Source organism: Cornus florida, unplaced genomic scaffold (assembly GCF_030987335.1).
Source record: "Cornus florida cultivar Cherokee Brave unplaced genomic scaffold, ASM3098733v1 CherokeeBrave_3.0.0_Hap2_Chr10, whole genome shotgun sequence".
Taxonomy (NCBI): domain Eukaryota; kingdom Viridiplantae; phylum Streptophyta; class Magnoliopsida; order Cornales; family Cornaceae; genus Cornus; species Cornus florida.
This window is the reverse complement of record NW_026775580.1, coordinates 53,313,651-53,330,337: the sequence shown is the minus strand read 5'-3', so window position 1 is coordinate 53,330,337 and position 16,687 is coordinate 53,313,651. Positions and strand designations below refer to the sequence as shown.

The 16,687-nt window shown below is 33.9% G+C and overlaps 1 protein-coding gene across 1 annotated transcript; it reads right to left on the bottom strand.

Annotated features, from left to right (window-relative positions):
• Nucleotides 1-1,706: 1,706 nt before the first annotated feature.
• Nucleotides 1,707-5,238, bottom strand: LOC132279087 (uncharacterized). Its single transcript, XM_059781018.1, has 3 exons — nt 4,597-5,238; nt 2,877-3,224; nt 1,707-2,773 (listed from the first exon to the last, which is right to left on the bottom strand). The coding sequence occupies exons 1-3, from the start codon at nt 5,053-5,055 to the stop codon at nt 2,138-2,140; spliced, it is 1,443 nt and encodes a 480-aa protein (XP_059637001.1). The 5' UTR covers nt 5,056-5,238; the 3' UTR covers nt 1,707-2,137.
• Nucleotides 5,239-16,687: the final 11,449 nt, after the last annotated feature.

The following is a 16,687-nucleotide window of genomic DNA, read 5'->3' as shown; positions in this document are numbered from 1 at the left end:
TTAAAAATACTAGCTTTTCTTCTCTTTCCTCTCATTTTTGGGAGGATAATAAAAGTTAGTGTTTATGCTTTAGTCTTTCTTTCCAAACCCCTCCATTCCCTTCCCTTTCCATCCAACATTTTATACCAAACACAACTTTTTTTTTTCTTCCATTTCCTTTCTTTTCTTTTCATCCCATTTCCATTGTACCAAACTGAGCCTAAGACTTCGTTTGGATAAGTATAATGGAAAAGAATAGAAAAGAAAAGAATTGATAGAAGCCTTTGTTTGCCGTTTGTTTGTGTTTGGATAAGAAACATAACAATAACTCTTCTTATTGTTTAGAAAAGGTAAATACAGAAAAAGAAAGAAAAGGTAAATACAGAAAAAGAAAGAAAACCATCTTATTAATTTTAGTATCATAAACTTTAGCATTGCAAAAGGATATACTCTTTTTCTTCTTTACAATTTAAAGGTTAATTTAAGTATTTTGAAAATTTCATTAAAGAGATTATAATGAAAGTATAATTTGAGGGGTTAAGCAATCCTTCCTAATTTTCCTTCCTCAATTTTAAACCAAACATATAAATACTTATCCTTCATTTTCTTTTGTTTTCCTTCCAATTCCATCAATTCAACCGAAACTTTAGAGTATCAATTGCATCTCATTTGACTTCAGAAGTTGTACGTATGAGATGTTGTAGAAAGAATAGTTGAAATTAATCACCACATTCACCAATTAAAGCGGTGACATTCAAATTACAAAGCGACCATTCTTTTATAAGTAAGTGACGTGACGCTTTTGTGCACCACGGTATACCTGGTGTAGTCATAATCAACCCAAACACCAACATTTGAAAGATCAAAATGTACCATAACCCAGTTGGTACAAACCCTATCAAAATGTACTATAACCCAGTTGGTACAAACCCACCTTCCGAAGGAGGGATCGGGGGGTTCGAATGTCAGTGGGGGCATGGATGGGTGTGTGAGTTTGCTTAACCTTTCATATATATATATATATACCTACATACATACACATACATACAAAACTTTCTATATTAATAATTAATACAGTGAAGCAAAGAGAGAGCAACAATAACTAAAGACACACACATATAAGATATATTTGAAGTGAAGTGAGTATGAAGCAGAAAGCATAAGCAATATGATTAGTGAGGAAATAGAATAAGAAACGAATTGAAGCTTGCAAGGGACAGTGAGCCCCTAAGCATAATTACACATCCACCCATATATGATACAAAATAAATGAAGGGAAATCATATTTATATGCATTCAATATCCGTGTGACCAACAGCAAAAATGCTGCTTTCATCTTTATGGGCAGCAATTATTGCCATGGTCCATAACCAGAAGGAATGGAGGATGATGGTGAAGGCTTTTTTCATCCTCAACCACAAATTGGGTGTTGCACCCACCATCAAGTGAACAAAGCCCGCAAAGGTTAGCTCAACTGGTAAGGCCTTGGGGTACTTCCCTAAGGTTTTCAGATCGAGACTCACCAGAACGTGAGGCCTGGACTAAAATGATGCACGTGGTTTGCGGGCAAATGCGTGCTTCATTAACAACAGCAACAGCAACAAAATTCCAAAAATTTCACCCTCTTATCAAGGGTTCCTTGCTTCATACATTTCCATGTTTTGATTCTTACTTCACTACTTTTTTATTTCGTTTTATGGGCACTAAACAAGTTTCACAAATTGAGATTCAATGTAAAAAGATGAGATTTTATAAAATCATAAAAGATTTGATCCTCAAGTATCAGCACAGTTGAGACAACCTTCAGTTTCACAAGAGTTCACAGAAGTGAATCTCATATGTTAAATTTACAGCATATCCAAAAATGGAAAGGTCAATAGACAAACCTCCATTAGCTCCATATCCTTTTGAGAACACCCATGCCCTGACTCCTCTAATGGATCTTTGTAGAGTATAAAGGTTGACCGCAGGCTCCCCAGACAACTTGTGAATGATTCCGGTCTATTTACAGATTCAAAAGAGACTTGGTCCCAACTTCAAAATTCCTCAATCAACTGAGTTCCTATCTTTTACCAGTTTACCTTTAATTGTCAGTCCATTTGCACCAAGAATGTAGCCTACCAGGATGAAAGATTTACCAGAAAACTCTTTCCTTTTCTTATACATCCATCTTCAAAACGATATTGTTGACGTTACCATCATGTGATTTCCCTAGCGAAGCAACTTTGGCTCGATAAGCTGCTGCCGCTGCAGCAGCCACAGCAGTCTTTACCCTTTCTCCCTGAGTGAGCTCGCAAGTTTCGCTTATAGAACCCAATCTTAATTCGGCAGGAGGAATAAAACAGTCTGCTGATAGGCCTGGGACATTGAATGCCACTTCCTCAATTGTCCATGCTTCCTCCATCCTGGTCTTGGTGTGGCTCATCGCTGTTTCTCCAAACCTGAAAAGGGTTACCACTGACCGCCCGGAGTGAGCAATCATGATCCCCTCAACAGGCCTATAATCATCGAGGAATGAATTGATAGTGGTTTCCCAATACACAGCATCACCACCTCCATTACTTTGAATGCGGGTCAAATGGGAGTCTTCCAAGTGCACAAGAAGCCCAGTTTTCTGGCTGAAGTAGCCAAACAAAATGTGCCTTATGATCTCTGCTGGCCCTTCACTCCTGGCTTTTAATGTACGTGGATCAGCACAAATCTTGAGGATGAAACAATCCTCTCCATTAATCTTCTTCTCCCCAGTGCATCTTGCGTTGGTGAACATGCTTGCAGTTGTCCTTGGGTCAAGCCCCTGCAAACAGAACAGAGGATGGATCGTCAAAATATCACCTAGGAACAAGCAAATCAAATCCACAAAGAACAATGCATTGCAGAGAGCAGGCTAACTGTTTCACCTGAAGGGCACGACGCAAGGGTCTAACAGGTCCTTTTGCAGCATGTGCGCCAAGCCAGGGTGTATGCCTCCAGACAAGCTTCCCGTTGCAACCAGCGTGAACCTTGCTGCCACCAAGTGCAAGCTCTACATACCACATGTCAGGATTCATCTGCCAGAGCACAAAGCCACCCGACTCTGCTGCTTTCGAGGAATTCCTGGTCTTTATGACCTTTGTAGCCGTCTCAATATCCGAAGTTAACATCCTTACTTTTCCCATCGCATAAGCATTCTGAAGAGAGTTTTGAAGCTTTTGTCCTCCTGATGCTGCTGCATACTGCTGCAATATGTACTGAGCAGATGAAGTTTCCTGCAATTATACCCCCCAGAACCATGAACTCACTTTTAGTAAGTTTCAGTAAATCAAATTTCCAAGAATCTATATAAATCAACATGTTGTGCTATCTATCTATCTATCCATCCATAAGAAATATTTTTTGACTGATCCGCCCACTGAAATGCACTCATTAATATGCTACAATCCATATAGATCAACACCTTGTACTATCTTACTTTCTTTTCAATTATTTACGATTCGTAATTCATAAATGAAGAATGAAGCTAGTGATTGTTCACCCACAAAAACTCACTCATTAATTTCTATCCCGATAGCCGTCATTTTCACTCCTGCTATGCAATAAATACAATTCATATGGATCAACACCTTGTACTATCTTACTTTCTTTCCAATTATTTATGATTCTTGATGCATAAATGAAGAATGAAGCTAGTGATTGTCCACCCACAAAAACGCACTCATTAATTTCAATCCCGATAGCCCTCATTTTCACTCCTGCATATACAATAACTACAATTCATATAGATCAACACCTTGTACTATTCTTGATTCATACATGAAGAATGAAGCTTGTGATTGTCCACCCACAAAAATACATTCATTTATTTCATCCTGATAGCCCTCATTTTCACTCCTGCATATACAATAATATGATTTTTTTTTTTTTTAGAAAAAAAAAAAAAAAAAACAAACTTCTTGTGAATAGTGAACAACCATGAATTGCACAGAACATTCTGAGTTTAACACAACACAATTACATACTTCCACACATGAATCACAGAGCCAAAAATTCGTCTAATAATCCTAGAAATGCAAGACAACAGACGAGATCCATACACGAAGATTATAATTTTCACAAAACTATTAATTCAAGTTAAAGCTTAAAATAATAATAATAATAATAATAATAATAATAAAATAAGACACCGAACCAAGAAGAATAAGAAGAAAATAGCACCTACCCTTTTATTCAGCCAAACCATTAAACTATGAAACACACATAAAAACCTGTTCCTAAGCGACCCACTAAATTTTAAAAAATTTAACACACATCGACAAGTTCGTTTCTCTACCAGACCTCGAAACTCAAACAGGCATGCAAGGATTGGTAGCAAAAATTAACACTCAATATAAGCAAATAGTAAATCATAATCCACATAGTTCAATCTACATTCTTCAGATTACCATAAGTCAAAATCATCAAGCTTTGAGCCCCAAAATCCACCAAACAATTAGTAAACTACCCATTAAATTCCTTGATTGATAAATCACAGACTGGCACGTAAAATTACTAGCAAGAATTAACAAAGTAACCATCAACTCTAGGCTTGCAATTAAATGTGTATCTATCTATCTATATATAGATATATAGAGAGAAACTAACAATGGGAGTGTCTTTGATGCTAAGGTGAGGCAAAGGGTCGGTGTCACTAACGTGCACCGGAGCCAATGGTGCACCCAAAACGCCGAGCAGCAACCTCAGATCAGACCTCTGGCACGCCGCAGCCGACGAGGACGTCGACACAGAGGGTGCCCTGCAAAGCTGACCCTTCATCCAGTGGCCCCACCTCTCCGACCTCGAATCACCACCGTCGAATCCCTCCTGATCGGGCCCTTCCCTCAACGGCGACAAAGCCTCCACCGGCCTCAAACTCCCCGATCTCGAAATCAACGCCTCCGGCTGCGCCACGTGGCTCTGGTTCCCCTTCCTCCTACGCAGCAAACCCGAACCCGGTGACTTACTCCTCACCGAGTTCGGATTCCTCCCCCTGGACCTCCCCGGCGATAAACCTCTGACAACCTCCTCCTTCAGCGCCGAAAAGAACCCCTGCTTTCTCTCCATAATCACGACACTACCCCTCAAACAAAACCCAGAAAGATCAGAAACAAGTGTATTCTCTGCGTTCTAGAGAGAGAACAAAAGAGAGAGAGTAAGAACAAATGCAGCCACTCACCACTACTACTCACTGAAAAAAGCAAGTGAAAGGGCAGACAAGCATGCCGTTTTGAAGAAGCAAAAACATTTAATTGTTTTCGTCCTCTATATATATATATATATATATACAGAGTATTTTTTTTTTTGGCACTTCTAAATATTTGTATAAATACCAGTATAAATACGTATATATATATCTATATATATGTATATATTCGTGATACACATGTATGAGACAAATGACCCTGCACCTGTGGGCTGTAGACCATTAGGCGGTTACATTCTGCGCGCAATTTTTTTTGTCCTTTTGCGTCTTTTTAACGAGGAGATTAATTGGCTAGGGAGTGAGATTCACGACTTATGTAATGGACGAGTTAGTGGACAAACATTATCTGGTGAAGCCAGCAATAATTATAAGGAAAATGTAACGGACGCATATTCGGACGCGCCTGAACAGGAAAAAGTGCACAGTTATTGTAAAATGAGCCATTCACCCTCCAAAGGAATCCTTAGTAACTCCACTTTTATTATTAAAAATAAATAAAGGAAATAATTAAATATTGCTTTTCTGAGTAATAATTGCATGGTTGATTGACAAGTAAGTAACTGTGTAAATTTTTTTTCACTTTATCCATTTTTACTTACGTGTCAATTTTACCGCAATTATGCAATAGTTTCTCTTTTCTTTAGATAGCCCTAAATTAATGACCATTAAAATCTTACAGTCATGGTATAATAGGTAAATTTTCTTGTTAAATTAAACTCTCTTTTTTTTTCTTTCTTTTTAAGTTTTGTCATTTTATTTTCGTTTTTCCTTTTATCTTACTCCCCTAAATTTTGGCTCCTCAATATAAATAAATACATGCAGCCAAACCACACAATAATACATGATTTAAATTAAGCGATTAGAACATACCATCCAAAAAAAAAAAAAAAAAAAACTATTGTAGCTTCTTCTTCTTTTTGTTTTTTCACTCTCGCACAACTTTTTAACTTTTTCAGCTTTTTCTTACCAAATAATTTTAGTTAAGTACTTCAGAAAGATTCGTTCTGCCAAGTTAATTTGTATTTGTGCAATATTGTAGTTTGTGTATGTGTGCGTGTGTGTCACACACACATACTAGTAAAACACACATCCAATACACTGTGATATTATATATTTCCGTTTCTAATTAGATTTTTTTTATTGAATTTCAGTAATTTAGTTTTTAAATATTATATATTTTCTTCTCTAATTAGATTTCCTACTACTCTATTAATAATAATAATATTTCCTACTACTATATTACTAAATAAGATTTTGAATATTATATATTTCCTTCTCTAATAAGATTTTAATTTATTGAATTTCAGTATTTCTTACTACTATATTATTACTATTAGTATTTCATTCTCTAATTAAATTTTTTTTTATTGAATTAAATTAATAAGTTTTTAATTATAAAATAATGTACTGAAACACAATTAATGTAATGGAAGTCTGAAATTTTTTTACTTTTAATAATAGTATAAATATATAAGCACTATTGTTATTAATTTGTATACAACTGTGCTATTTATTTGTTTTATTTTTGTTTTTTTTTATCCCTTTTAACTTTTTTTTTGACAAATTGTCGTATTGAATGTGATTTTCTTATTGCTTATAATGTTAGATTGGTGGTGGCTAAATTATTGCAGTGATTTTTTTTTAGTTATTGAATAATATTCAATGTAAAATTTTGATGACTCCCTTTTTTGAATCTTTGGAATTTTTTTGGAGTCACTTTCGAAATATTTTTTGATAATTGCCTGGTGCATTTGAGTTGAGAAACTGTATGCATCCAGTGATAAATTATAAAATACTCCCACCATGGTTTTACAAAAAAAAAAAAAAAGAAAAGAAAAAGAATTCATTGTTCTTTGTTATGATCCATTGCATGCAACTTGCTAAATAATTCACTAACATTAGATGAAAGTTATATATATATATATATAGAAAAATGATTGACATTTTTAAAGTGAAAGATTGAACTTTTATTATTGTTATTTTATGATTGGCCAAACTAAACCCAACCATGTCATCACGAATTATGTAATTTTTTCCTTCAACTATTTACATTTGTATTACTCGAAGGCTGTTTGGCCAAAGGATTTATCCCTTACTTTAAAGAATAAATTACATGAGAACGTTTCACTTTTACTATTTTTACCTCTCCTAAATTGAGAAATGTCTTTCGTTCTCTTACCCCCCGTGTGAAATAAAAACGAAACCTAATTAAACCATAAAAAAGAAACCTAATCAAATGTCATTAACAGAAGAAAAAAAAAATTGTAAAATAGAATAATATGAAATTGGTATGAAAATTGATACTTTGCATTTCAATGCCATTTTATAGTATTTTTGTCATTTCATGTCACACTATAAGGTTATTGAGATCTCTTAATACAATGAAAGAACAACTTGGTCATTTTTTGAATTTCTATTAACGATAAGGGATGTCATTGAGCACATGCGTCAAATCTTAGGGAAGGAAGGTCAGTATAATTTACCCTATTTATATATAAGATGAAAGTATTTAAGGTCTAATTCTTTACCACTATGACAACACCCTCACGCCACAAAATACTTACCCTAACTCTCATGTTAAATACTCTCCTTGTTTTACTTGTCCAATTACAGGTAAGATAGAAAAGCTTATTTCATGTTGTATTTCTTTGTATATAACAATACAATATATGAACTCCATATTAAATTGATTCAGAAGATGAAAAATGACCTAATATTATACTCCTTCCGTCCTAATATAAGTGTCACTTATGGGGATTGATAATTTTTCAGGGGACATGTGGGATCATGTATTATTTGCCTGGAAAATTATTAAGTTGCTCTTTTAAGTTTTGAATATTAAAGTTTTAAATTTAAACTTAAAGGACATTTTTAGAATGATGTGAAATATATTGTTTGAAAAAAGAAAGTGGACACTTATTTTGGGATAGACAAAAATAAACTCACGGGCTAGTAACCCAAAATTAACCATTTTCGTTGGTTGTTGAGGATAAGATCAAAATGTTCGATCGATCAGATAAAAGGTTGGATCATAATAAGTGTCATACTTTTCATAATTATGTCACGTTTAATGCTTGTCTTGATGTCACGCACCTTTCACTTGCATAGCTCCTAATAGCATCTGGAAACACCAAATTCTGAAACCCGTAGCCAAAACCATCACTAAAAAGGCAAAAAACTGAAAACTGTTGGCTCGAGATAAAAGATGGTGCTTCGGTCGACCGAAGTAGAGAACCGGTTTACCGAAATGAGCCTCTACAGTGAAAAAGGCTATTGGAATTGGAGTTTTTGCTGAACAATTGAAATCCAAAGAGGTTCGGGCCTCAAAATTACCCAAATGCAAAATATGATTTCTCAATGGTCAAAAATGATAAAAATGAAAAGTATGATACTTATTTTGAGACGAATGGGGTATTATGCAACAACTGTAGTACGAATGACCGCGCTCATCGCACTATGATATGTTCTGCCGTACCAGTAAAATACAGTAAATTTTTACCTCCCATGCTAGCCAATGTTTGGAACTCTCTTAGGCTGCTAGGCACGCTATGATTGGGAACAACCAAAGCAAGACTTGGTTGACTCAATTTGCGACAATGATTGTGGCTTTTTATATAATGGCTGCATAAAATTAGCTGAAATTAATGCTACTCTTTTAATCAATGATCTCAGTCACGCATGGAGCTAATTATTGCTCATGGAGAATATTGTTGGTCCAACAAGAAAAATAAAATGAGGGAGGGACCATTCCCAAACATTGCATCCTTAACTCTCCTCTTAAAAAACCAGGCTGGGTTTCTCTTTGATTAAGAGGTATCAAAGAGGTGAAGGCAATTTAATATTTCCTCTGTCCTAAAATAGATAAATATTTTTTTCACATTGATACCTCTTGAGATTAAAAAAATATGCATTGACATCCTCTTCAGACCTTTAAAATCATATGAAATTACCTTTTAACCCTTTGACTTGTCAACATTGGTACAAACAGTGTAAATAGACCAAACTAACCTCTCCACATCCCCCATAATGCTGCGACCATCACCACCACCACCCACAACACCACCTCTGTTCTTTCCTCTATTCCTTCATATATATATATATATATATATATACATATATATACATTCATGTGCTAAATTATGTTTGCAATTAGGGTTGGTTTATTTTAAGGTTAAAGTTGTTGGCAATTTCTTAGCATAGGGATAGCTAGTTTGGTCATTTCATAAGGCTGATATTTTAAGAATAAAATCAAATTAAAAATTCAAGGGCATTAGTAACATTTCAAATGATAGGGAGTGTTAATGTAACAAAAGTTATTGATAGTGGCGAATCCCAAGGATGTCAGTGCAATTTATTCCTTTTTTTTTGTAAATATATTTATTCCCTAGATAAGTAGGAGTAGGAGTATAAAAAGAAGAGGGGAGTTTACAAGTACAAATAAAACTTCAAAAAGAATGTACTAGGAATATAACATATCTATAAAGAGCCTTTTGAATTTTGGAAATACGAATATACAATACAATATATCTTGGACATTACCATACCTACACACCAATGTAATTTACATCTTGGACACCATGTGACTAGGTTTTTTTTATTTTATTTAATTTAATAATTCCAATATTTTTAAATTGGAATAGTGCCAAATTGAAATTGTTGGGGGAAGGAACTATCAAATCAAAACCATGTTTTGAAAAGCTAAGGACACAATACAATCAAATTAACCAACTCTTTAGGACATCAGTGCTTTGCCTTTATATGTCAACAATTTTGGTGGGCCTTCCAAAAAGAAAAGGCCAAACCAAACAAGGACAATAGCTAGTGGTATAGAGTCCAAACTTTGGACTTTGGACTCCTCCCGGCGCAAATGACGGAGGAAATTGCCTACTTTCCCTTTGACCATAGAGTAATATTTTATTTTATTTTATTTTTAATAATTATATCTTCCAATACCCACCCTTCTTTTTATTTTTAGTTTTTTCTTTTTGTCAAAAAAAAATTAATAATAAAAAAATTCTAATAAGTGACTCCTACCTAGAGTCCTAGTTCATATATATATACATGCTTTCAAAATTGACATATATTTTTATCAATAATTTTTATAATTACCACCGAAATGCTAAATATAGTTAGGAATTTAGTGCAGGGGAAGAAATATAAAATTTTAAAAAATGAGGATAATTTTTGTTTTTTTGAATAAAATAATTAGTATAAGAACTTAATTTTAATTAATAATATTTTTCATTTACTCTGTATTACATTTATAAAAATGAGAGAGGGCGGAGATGGGTCAGGCTAAAAGCCCTAAAGAGAGAAAATAAGATTGAAAAACAGTCAATTGTTGGCGAAAGAGAGTAGCGAAATGAGTGAATCAAAATGTTTTTTTACATAGGCATGAAATCCACGCACACTCCTTTTTGTCCACACTCGGATTCGAATCATTCCCCTCTTCTTTGAGAGGAGAGAATTTATATCATTGAACTACATGTCCTTTGATCAGAAAGAACCGAAGTAAAAATATATATAATAAGGTATTTTTAAGAATTGGGTAAGGCACATTTCTTTGAACAATTCATGGAGGCATGACTTATGATGAGTAATGCTCTTTCTGATTAGGTAAGGTGTGTGGTGAACTACCGGGTCGGGTCATTGGGGCTTCTCACATTGCAAAGAAAATCCATGATGATGTAATGACCCCACATTGGAATTAGATTTGAGATTGTTAATCTAACTCTTCTTTGTGGGAAGACTTTACCCATTAAAGTCGCTAAACTAACTCTCTAATTATTGTTATTGTATTAAACTCAGAAAAAGAGAAACGATTGATGGGTTACCAAATAAAAGTTGACAAATTGTTAAGATTAGAATCTGACTTTAGATGTCTTTAGACTAATTTAAACCTAATTTGCTGCCTTTTCAATTTTAGAATTTATTTCTTTTTTGCATTAATGGTTTCACACCACCCTGCCTTGCAATTGCGTTAATTGGGGAGAGTTGAGTAATGCACTCCTCAGAGTCGTGTCCGACTCACCCCAATAACTCCATCCTCCTCCTCCAGTAAAAAGAAAAAGAAAATGGTTACATACATATGCGTATATGGAGAAAAAGAAAAAAAAAATTGTATATAAAGGTAAGACTATATATATCTCACTTTCTTTAAACCTTACAAACTAACGGGACCATTGTGCAACGGGTTTCCCAAGGGATGATTCATGGTATAATTTGGTTTTTCAAAGCTTTATGGGCTGTGACATGGGCCGAAGACACACAATGTGGATTCAGTTTTGGGCCTGTCCCCTAGTCAGAGAAAAAGCTGGAACAAGTCTGGGCAGAGCGGTGTAAGCTGCCCGAACTGAACGAGTAATTTTATCATGGGCCTCATGGGACGTCTTGAATCTTGAGAGACTCCGTTTGGTTCCTAGAAAAGCCAGGTGAAATCCAAAAAAATGAAAAGGAAAGGAAAGGAAAATTTTGATCTCCTTTCCTTACAGGTTTTCCAGGCGTTATTTCTTCTTCTCTTTTCCCTTCATATATTTCCTACTATTTTTTTTTTATTTTTTATTTTTCTCACAATATTCCACACAACAAAACATTAATGATGCATTTGGGAGCACCGAATTAGGGCTTTAGATTTGGAATTGAAGGAAATTTAGTAGTCAAAGTTTTAACTAAATTTCTTTCAATTCCAAATCCAAACTAATCGGATTATTATTATTATTATTATTTTATGTATTGTGTCTAGATAATGGACCACAGGTCTGAATTTATGCTGGTCCAGTCCTCACGACAATTTTGATGGACTGATATAATTAACTTGTCCTAAATTAAACTACTAGATACATGATTTTTGTACATTAATTCTAGAGAGAATTAGAAACGAGTCTCACTTTTTCTTCTACAAGACCATCAAAATTTTTCAATAAACAAGCCTAATGTATTTTATTCATTGAAAGAGTTGAACCAATAAGACTATTTTCTATTGAAATTTAATTGTGAAAAGTAAACCTCGGCGAATTCACGAGTCTGAATTTACAATTGTCTTAAGAGACTTCTTATCCGCTAGACCATCGTGTGAAAAAAAAAATCACATAAATATGTATTTATGTGATCCACCCATTAAAAAATTGAATTAATTAAACATGTTAAATTTTATTGTTGCTTTTGGTTGGTGGGATTCATTAAACATAGAAAAGAGGAAGTCATTTTCCAACTTTATAATTGCAATTAATTATGTATTTGGTGTGTTTAAGATCTTTAGGTACAAAAGCAGATCCAAGATGAGTTATAGGACTTTGTGACCCCATTTGATCTAAATACAATACAGGTCTAAAGTTTTAATTAATTAATTTAATTATTTATATATTTTTTATTTTTCATGACAAGGGGGATATTGGGTAGCATTTATTTAGGACAATGTTAAACAATTTTATTTTTCTACTGACAAACTAAGAAAGGCGATTCAGATAGACACGTCTGTTTAGAAAGTTAAGCGCTCTACCACCACCTAAGTAATGTTTATAGTAGGAGTTTACTAGAAAGAGTCTATCTAAATTAAAAATAACAATTGAAAACATGGACAATAATCATTTACTTATATTTAAGACATGTACTTGCACCACGTAGTATTTATTAAATTTCACTATTGTTTTATGTCTCTAAATTCACTGAACACGTATTTTTTTAGATTGATGGACATTATTCAGTGGCCAAATTGATAGGGTATCCAACTCTCTGAGCGGGTGTGCCTGTGTTCAAGTCCTCCCTCCTTTTAATTTGCTTTGAATGCTCCCTCCTTTTAGGTCAGGTCACGTTTGTTTTGACGTAAAATATTTTTTTCGGAAATGATTTTTCTTTTTCAAGTAAAATATTTTTTAATTTTTACTTATTCAGTATTGCGCAGAGGTCTAGGTCGAATTTGAGTCCGAGTCCATCAAGAAGGACGTGTAAAATAATTTGTTAAAAATTGATGGGTAAGTTATATTTGTTAAATTTTAATATTTTTTTTCTTCGTAAATATTTCACGACAATCAAACACCAATATATATATTAAAAAATATTTTACATCCAAACAAATGGAGCCTTCCCGTTTGGCATGCGTTTTGTTTTAGGCGTTTTGTTTTTGGCTAAAACAGAAACAATTTTTTGCTGTATGAGTGTTTTGGAAAAAAAATTAGAAGTACGTTTGGGAACGATGTTTTACTGTGGAAATGTCGAAAACAGAAATATGAATAATTATGCTTTTGGGCCATGACCAGTTGTCAAAATAAGAAAAAATAACTTTTTGATGTTTTGGTTTTGGGTCACTGACTCACTGTTCACGAAGTGTTTTAGCACTATGTAAAATAAAATAAGGTCGCACCAAACATATTTTTTGTTGGTAAAATTGACACTGTAGTAACCAAAAACAAAAACAATAGAAATAAAACGCATGACAAACGGGACACATAAATCACTGTTTTAGATTGAGGAAGTTGGAAAGAAAAAGAGATGAACTAAAAGAGGGCAGCTAGCCATGACATGTCTGTTTTGCATAAAAGTGGAACAAGAGTTGGGTGGAGGTCATTGTAGAGCCAGCTGCCCTGATCATATATGTGAATAATTCTAAATGAAGGAACACCATCTTTCTCGTACCAAACACATAAATCTCAATTCTTTGCCAAAACTTTTCTTAGCTGGCTTTGCCTTTTTAATTGTCCTCTTCAGTCTGTCCTTCCATTGTATTGAAAGCTAATGTCAAGTATAGTATACACAAATTGGTCACACACAAAAAATCTGAAACATTATTACACTAATTTCATTAAGTAAAATGATTCTTAGGCATACCATTCTATGTATGAAACTGAAACAGTGGGCCGATTGTATGCCATTGGTTTCACTTGAATGCATTCCATGGCTCACCATTCGTTTTGGATGGTAAGCCTAAGAATCATTTCGGTTCCTTTTGTTTCGATGTAAAATATTTTTCTTGAAAAATATTTTTCTTTTTCAGATAAAATATTTTTTTATTTTTACTTTTTTGATGTTTAACAAAGGTTTACTTTGAGGTTGAGGTCGTGTCCATCGGGCGGGGCATATAAAATAACTTGCAAAAGATTTATGGATAAGTTATTTTTATTAAATTTTAATATTTTTTTCTTGATAAATATTTTACGAACAACCAAATACCAGAAAATCAAAAAATATTTTCTGAAAAATATTTTACGTCCAAACAAATGGAGCTGTATTGAATGGCTCACTTGAAGGGCACTGCAATTTGACTTCTTTCATTATTGAAATTCTTGTATTTTACAAGGAAGCCAAATATGACTAATTTTATATTAGTATAAACGGATGCTATCGTGAAAGTCATGAGTACTCTATTTACACAAATCAATTTAAATTCTTTAGACTTTCAAACTCTAAATTATTTTTCTTTCAAAAAAAAATAATAATAATAATTACATCTCTTGGTTTTTAACACATGACTTGGTTTTTCACAATGAATCCTAAGATCACTATGGGACAATCGAAAACTCCAAAGATTGGGGAAGCCTTTAATTTTTGAATGGTTCAATTTTTATTTATTTATTTCTTCATAGAAATAATGAGGAAAAAGTTCACATTTTGGGTACGAAATTAGATGACAAAAACACTGACATTGCACATGTTGGACACAAAGTTAAGAGGGGCCACCGGTGCCGACCAGTGCCTCAGTTGCTCCCCATTCTTGCATACAATTATCTCCGTGACTGCAATAATCGAGGCCAAGTATTAGGTAGAGTCGTAAGATTTAAGACCCGACTTAGATTAAACAAAGTCAATAATTTTGAATTAATCAACGTCGCATATCCATGCCTTCGGGAGGTTCGAAGTCAAATCTTTCATTTAGAGAGGTAGGTTTGTATTAGTTACTTTACTTAATTTGTTGCTATTTTATAAATTCAATTTAAAATTGAAATTGAGAAATTGATTTGATTGTGATACGAAATATTTGACTAGATAAGAATTCCACGTGACTCAAAATGTATGGATAAACTTAAGGAGATAGAAATAACGCTAATATTCTATCCAATGACTCTTACAATCTTTAATAGATAAGGAAAATAAATCATTCTATAAAAGAAATCATCGATCAACCTAAAAAGGTACGCCATAAATTTCATATTGAATCATTTATTCATTTGTCAGGTACTAAAATGACCGTCAGAGTACACCCGACAACACAACACAACGCCGGTCGTCACTTCTATCTTATCTTGCTGGAAACATCTTCGACTCCAGCCCGCGCAAATTTTTGCATCAACAGTTGGCACTGTCTGTGGGAACGTAAACATCCCAAGAAATCATGGTTCGTATAAGGGAAATCTACGACAAAACTTAAAAGCAATTCAGTCCCTTTATAATCTGACCGTCTCTAAAAGAAGGAGAACAGTTCAAGAATTGCGTGGCCAAAAGCAAGGGTACAATTGCTCAATCCGGTAAAATTGCTGGAAAGTCCCACCCGACCGCTGTCAGTTGTTTCATTATCGTTGTTAACCGGGTAAGTTTCATGTATTACGTCTATATCAAAATATATGTCTACACTTCCTCACATGATTTAAAGAGAAACAAATTTTTATGTGTTTCCAATTGTCACCGTTCGATAGAATACTACGCTTTGTGGATCCATTGTAATTAGGGTCGTTGATGACTTGATAATTAAAGTCTCAAAAAATGATAAAAAATAAAGGCTAGTTGTTTGGCTAAAGTATAAAACCGAGTGTGGTGTATCTATGGCATGGAAAGACAAGCAGACAGGAAATTAAAGTCAGCATAAGTCTTTTAAACCCCATTCAAATTCAACCTTCCATATTTTTGTGAAAAAAAAAAAAAAAAAAAAGAGAAAGAAAAAAGGAGAAGAGGATAAAAGTGGTTTGGAGTTATGTCTGAGAATGATTTTGTGGGTATAATAGTATGATTCCTTGGTTTGATACTCTCTGTGTACAAAATCTCTTCCATTTCAATGGATTTTTATTTTCCTTCAATAATAAAACAGTCCAACTCATGAGAATTTTATTCGATGCATAATCAAGTCCGGACTGAAACTTAGTGGCCAGTGCGAGGAGGGCAAGCCAGATAAAGAAATCCATTACATTGTGGGCAAGCTAAATAAGATAAAGAAATCCATTACATTGCCCAACTATCGATTTGGGTTGCCTAAACAACTCTGAGATTCAAACTATATTGCCCATGTAGCTTAAATAGCGATTGCACGGTGACACGGGGTATACCCCGAGGAAAAATAGAAGTTAATTTGTTTGATTCCAAATAAGTTTGGAAAAAGTTAATTGATTTTAGTTGAGTTGAGAACTATATCATACTGAATGTTTAGTTTTGGCTACGTAACTTGTTACTATGATACTCACTTATACCAGATATAAGTATGTGTGTATTAAAAATATAGTATTATGTTCGTTGAACTTCATTTTAAATAATGTTCGGTGGCTAAGGGAAAGACAAATAACCTTTTAGCTC

What these genes read in the sequence shown, in the direction of transcription:
- LOC132279087 (XM_059781018.1), bottom strand. Translation starts at nt 5,055, where the DNA reads ATGGAGAGAAAGCAGGGGTTCTTTTCGGCGCTGAAGGAGGAGGTTGTC. An exon ending in GCATCAAAGACACTCCCATT is followed by an intron (nt 3,225 to 4,596) that starts GTTAGTTTCTCT and finishes GTATAATTGCAG; the next exon opens with GAAACTTCATCTGCTCAGTA. An exon ending in CCTTGCGTCGTGCCCTTCAG is followed by an intron (nt 2,774 to 2,876) that starts GTGAAACAGTTA and finishes TTCTGTTTGCAG; the next exon opens with GGGCTTGACCCAAGGACAAC.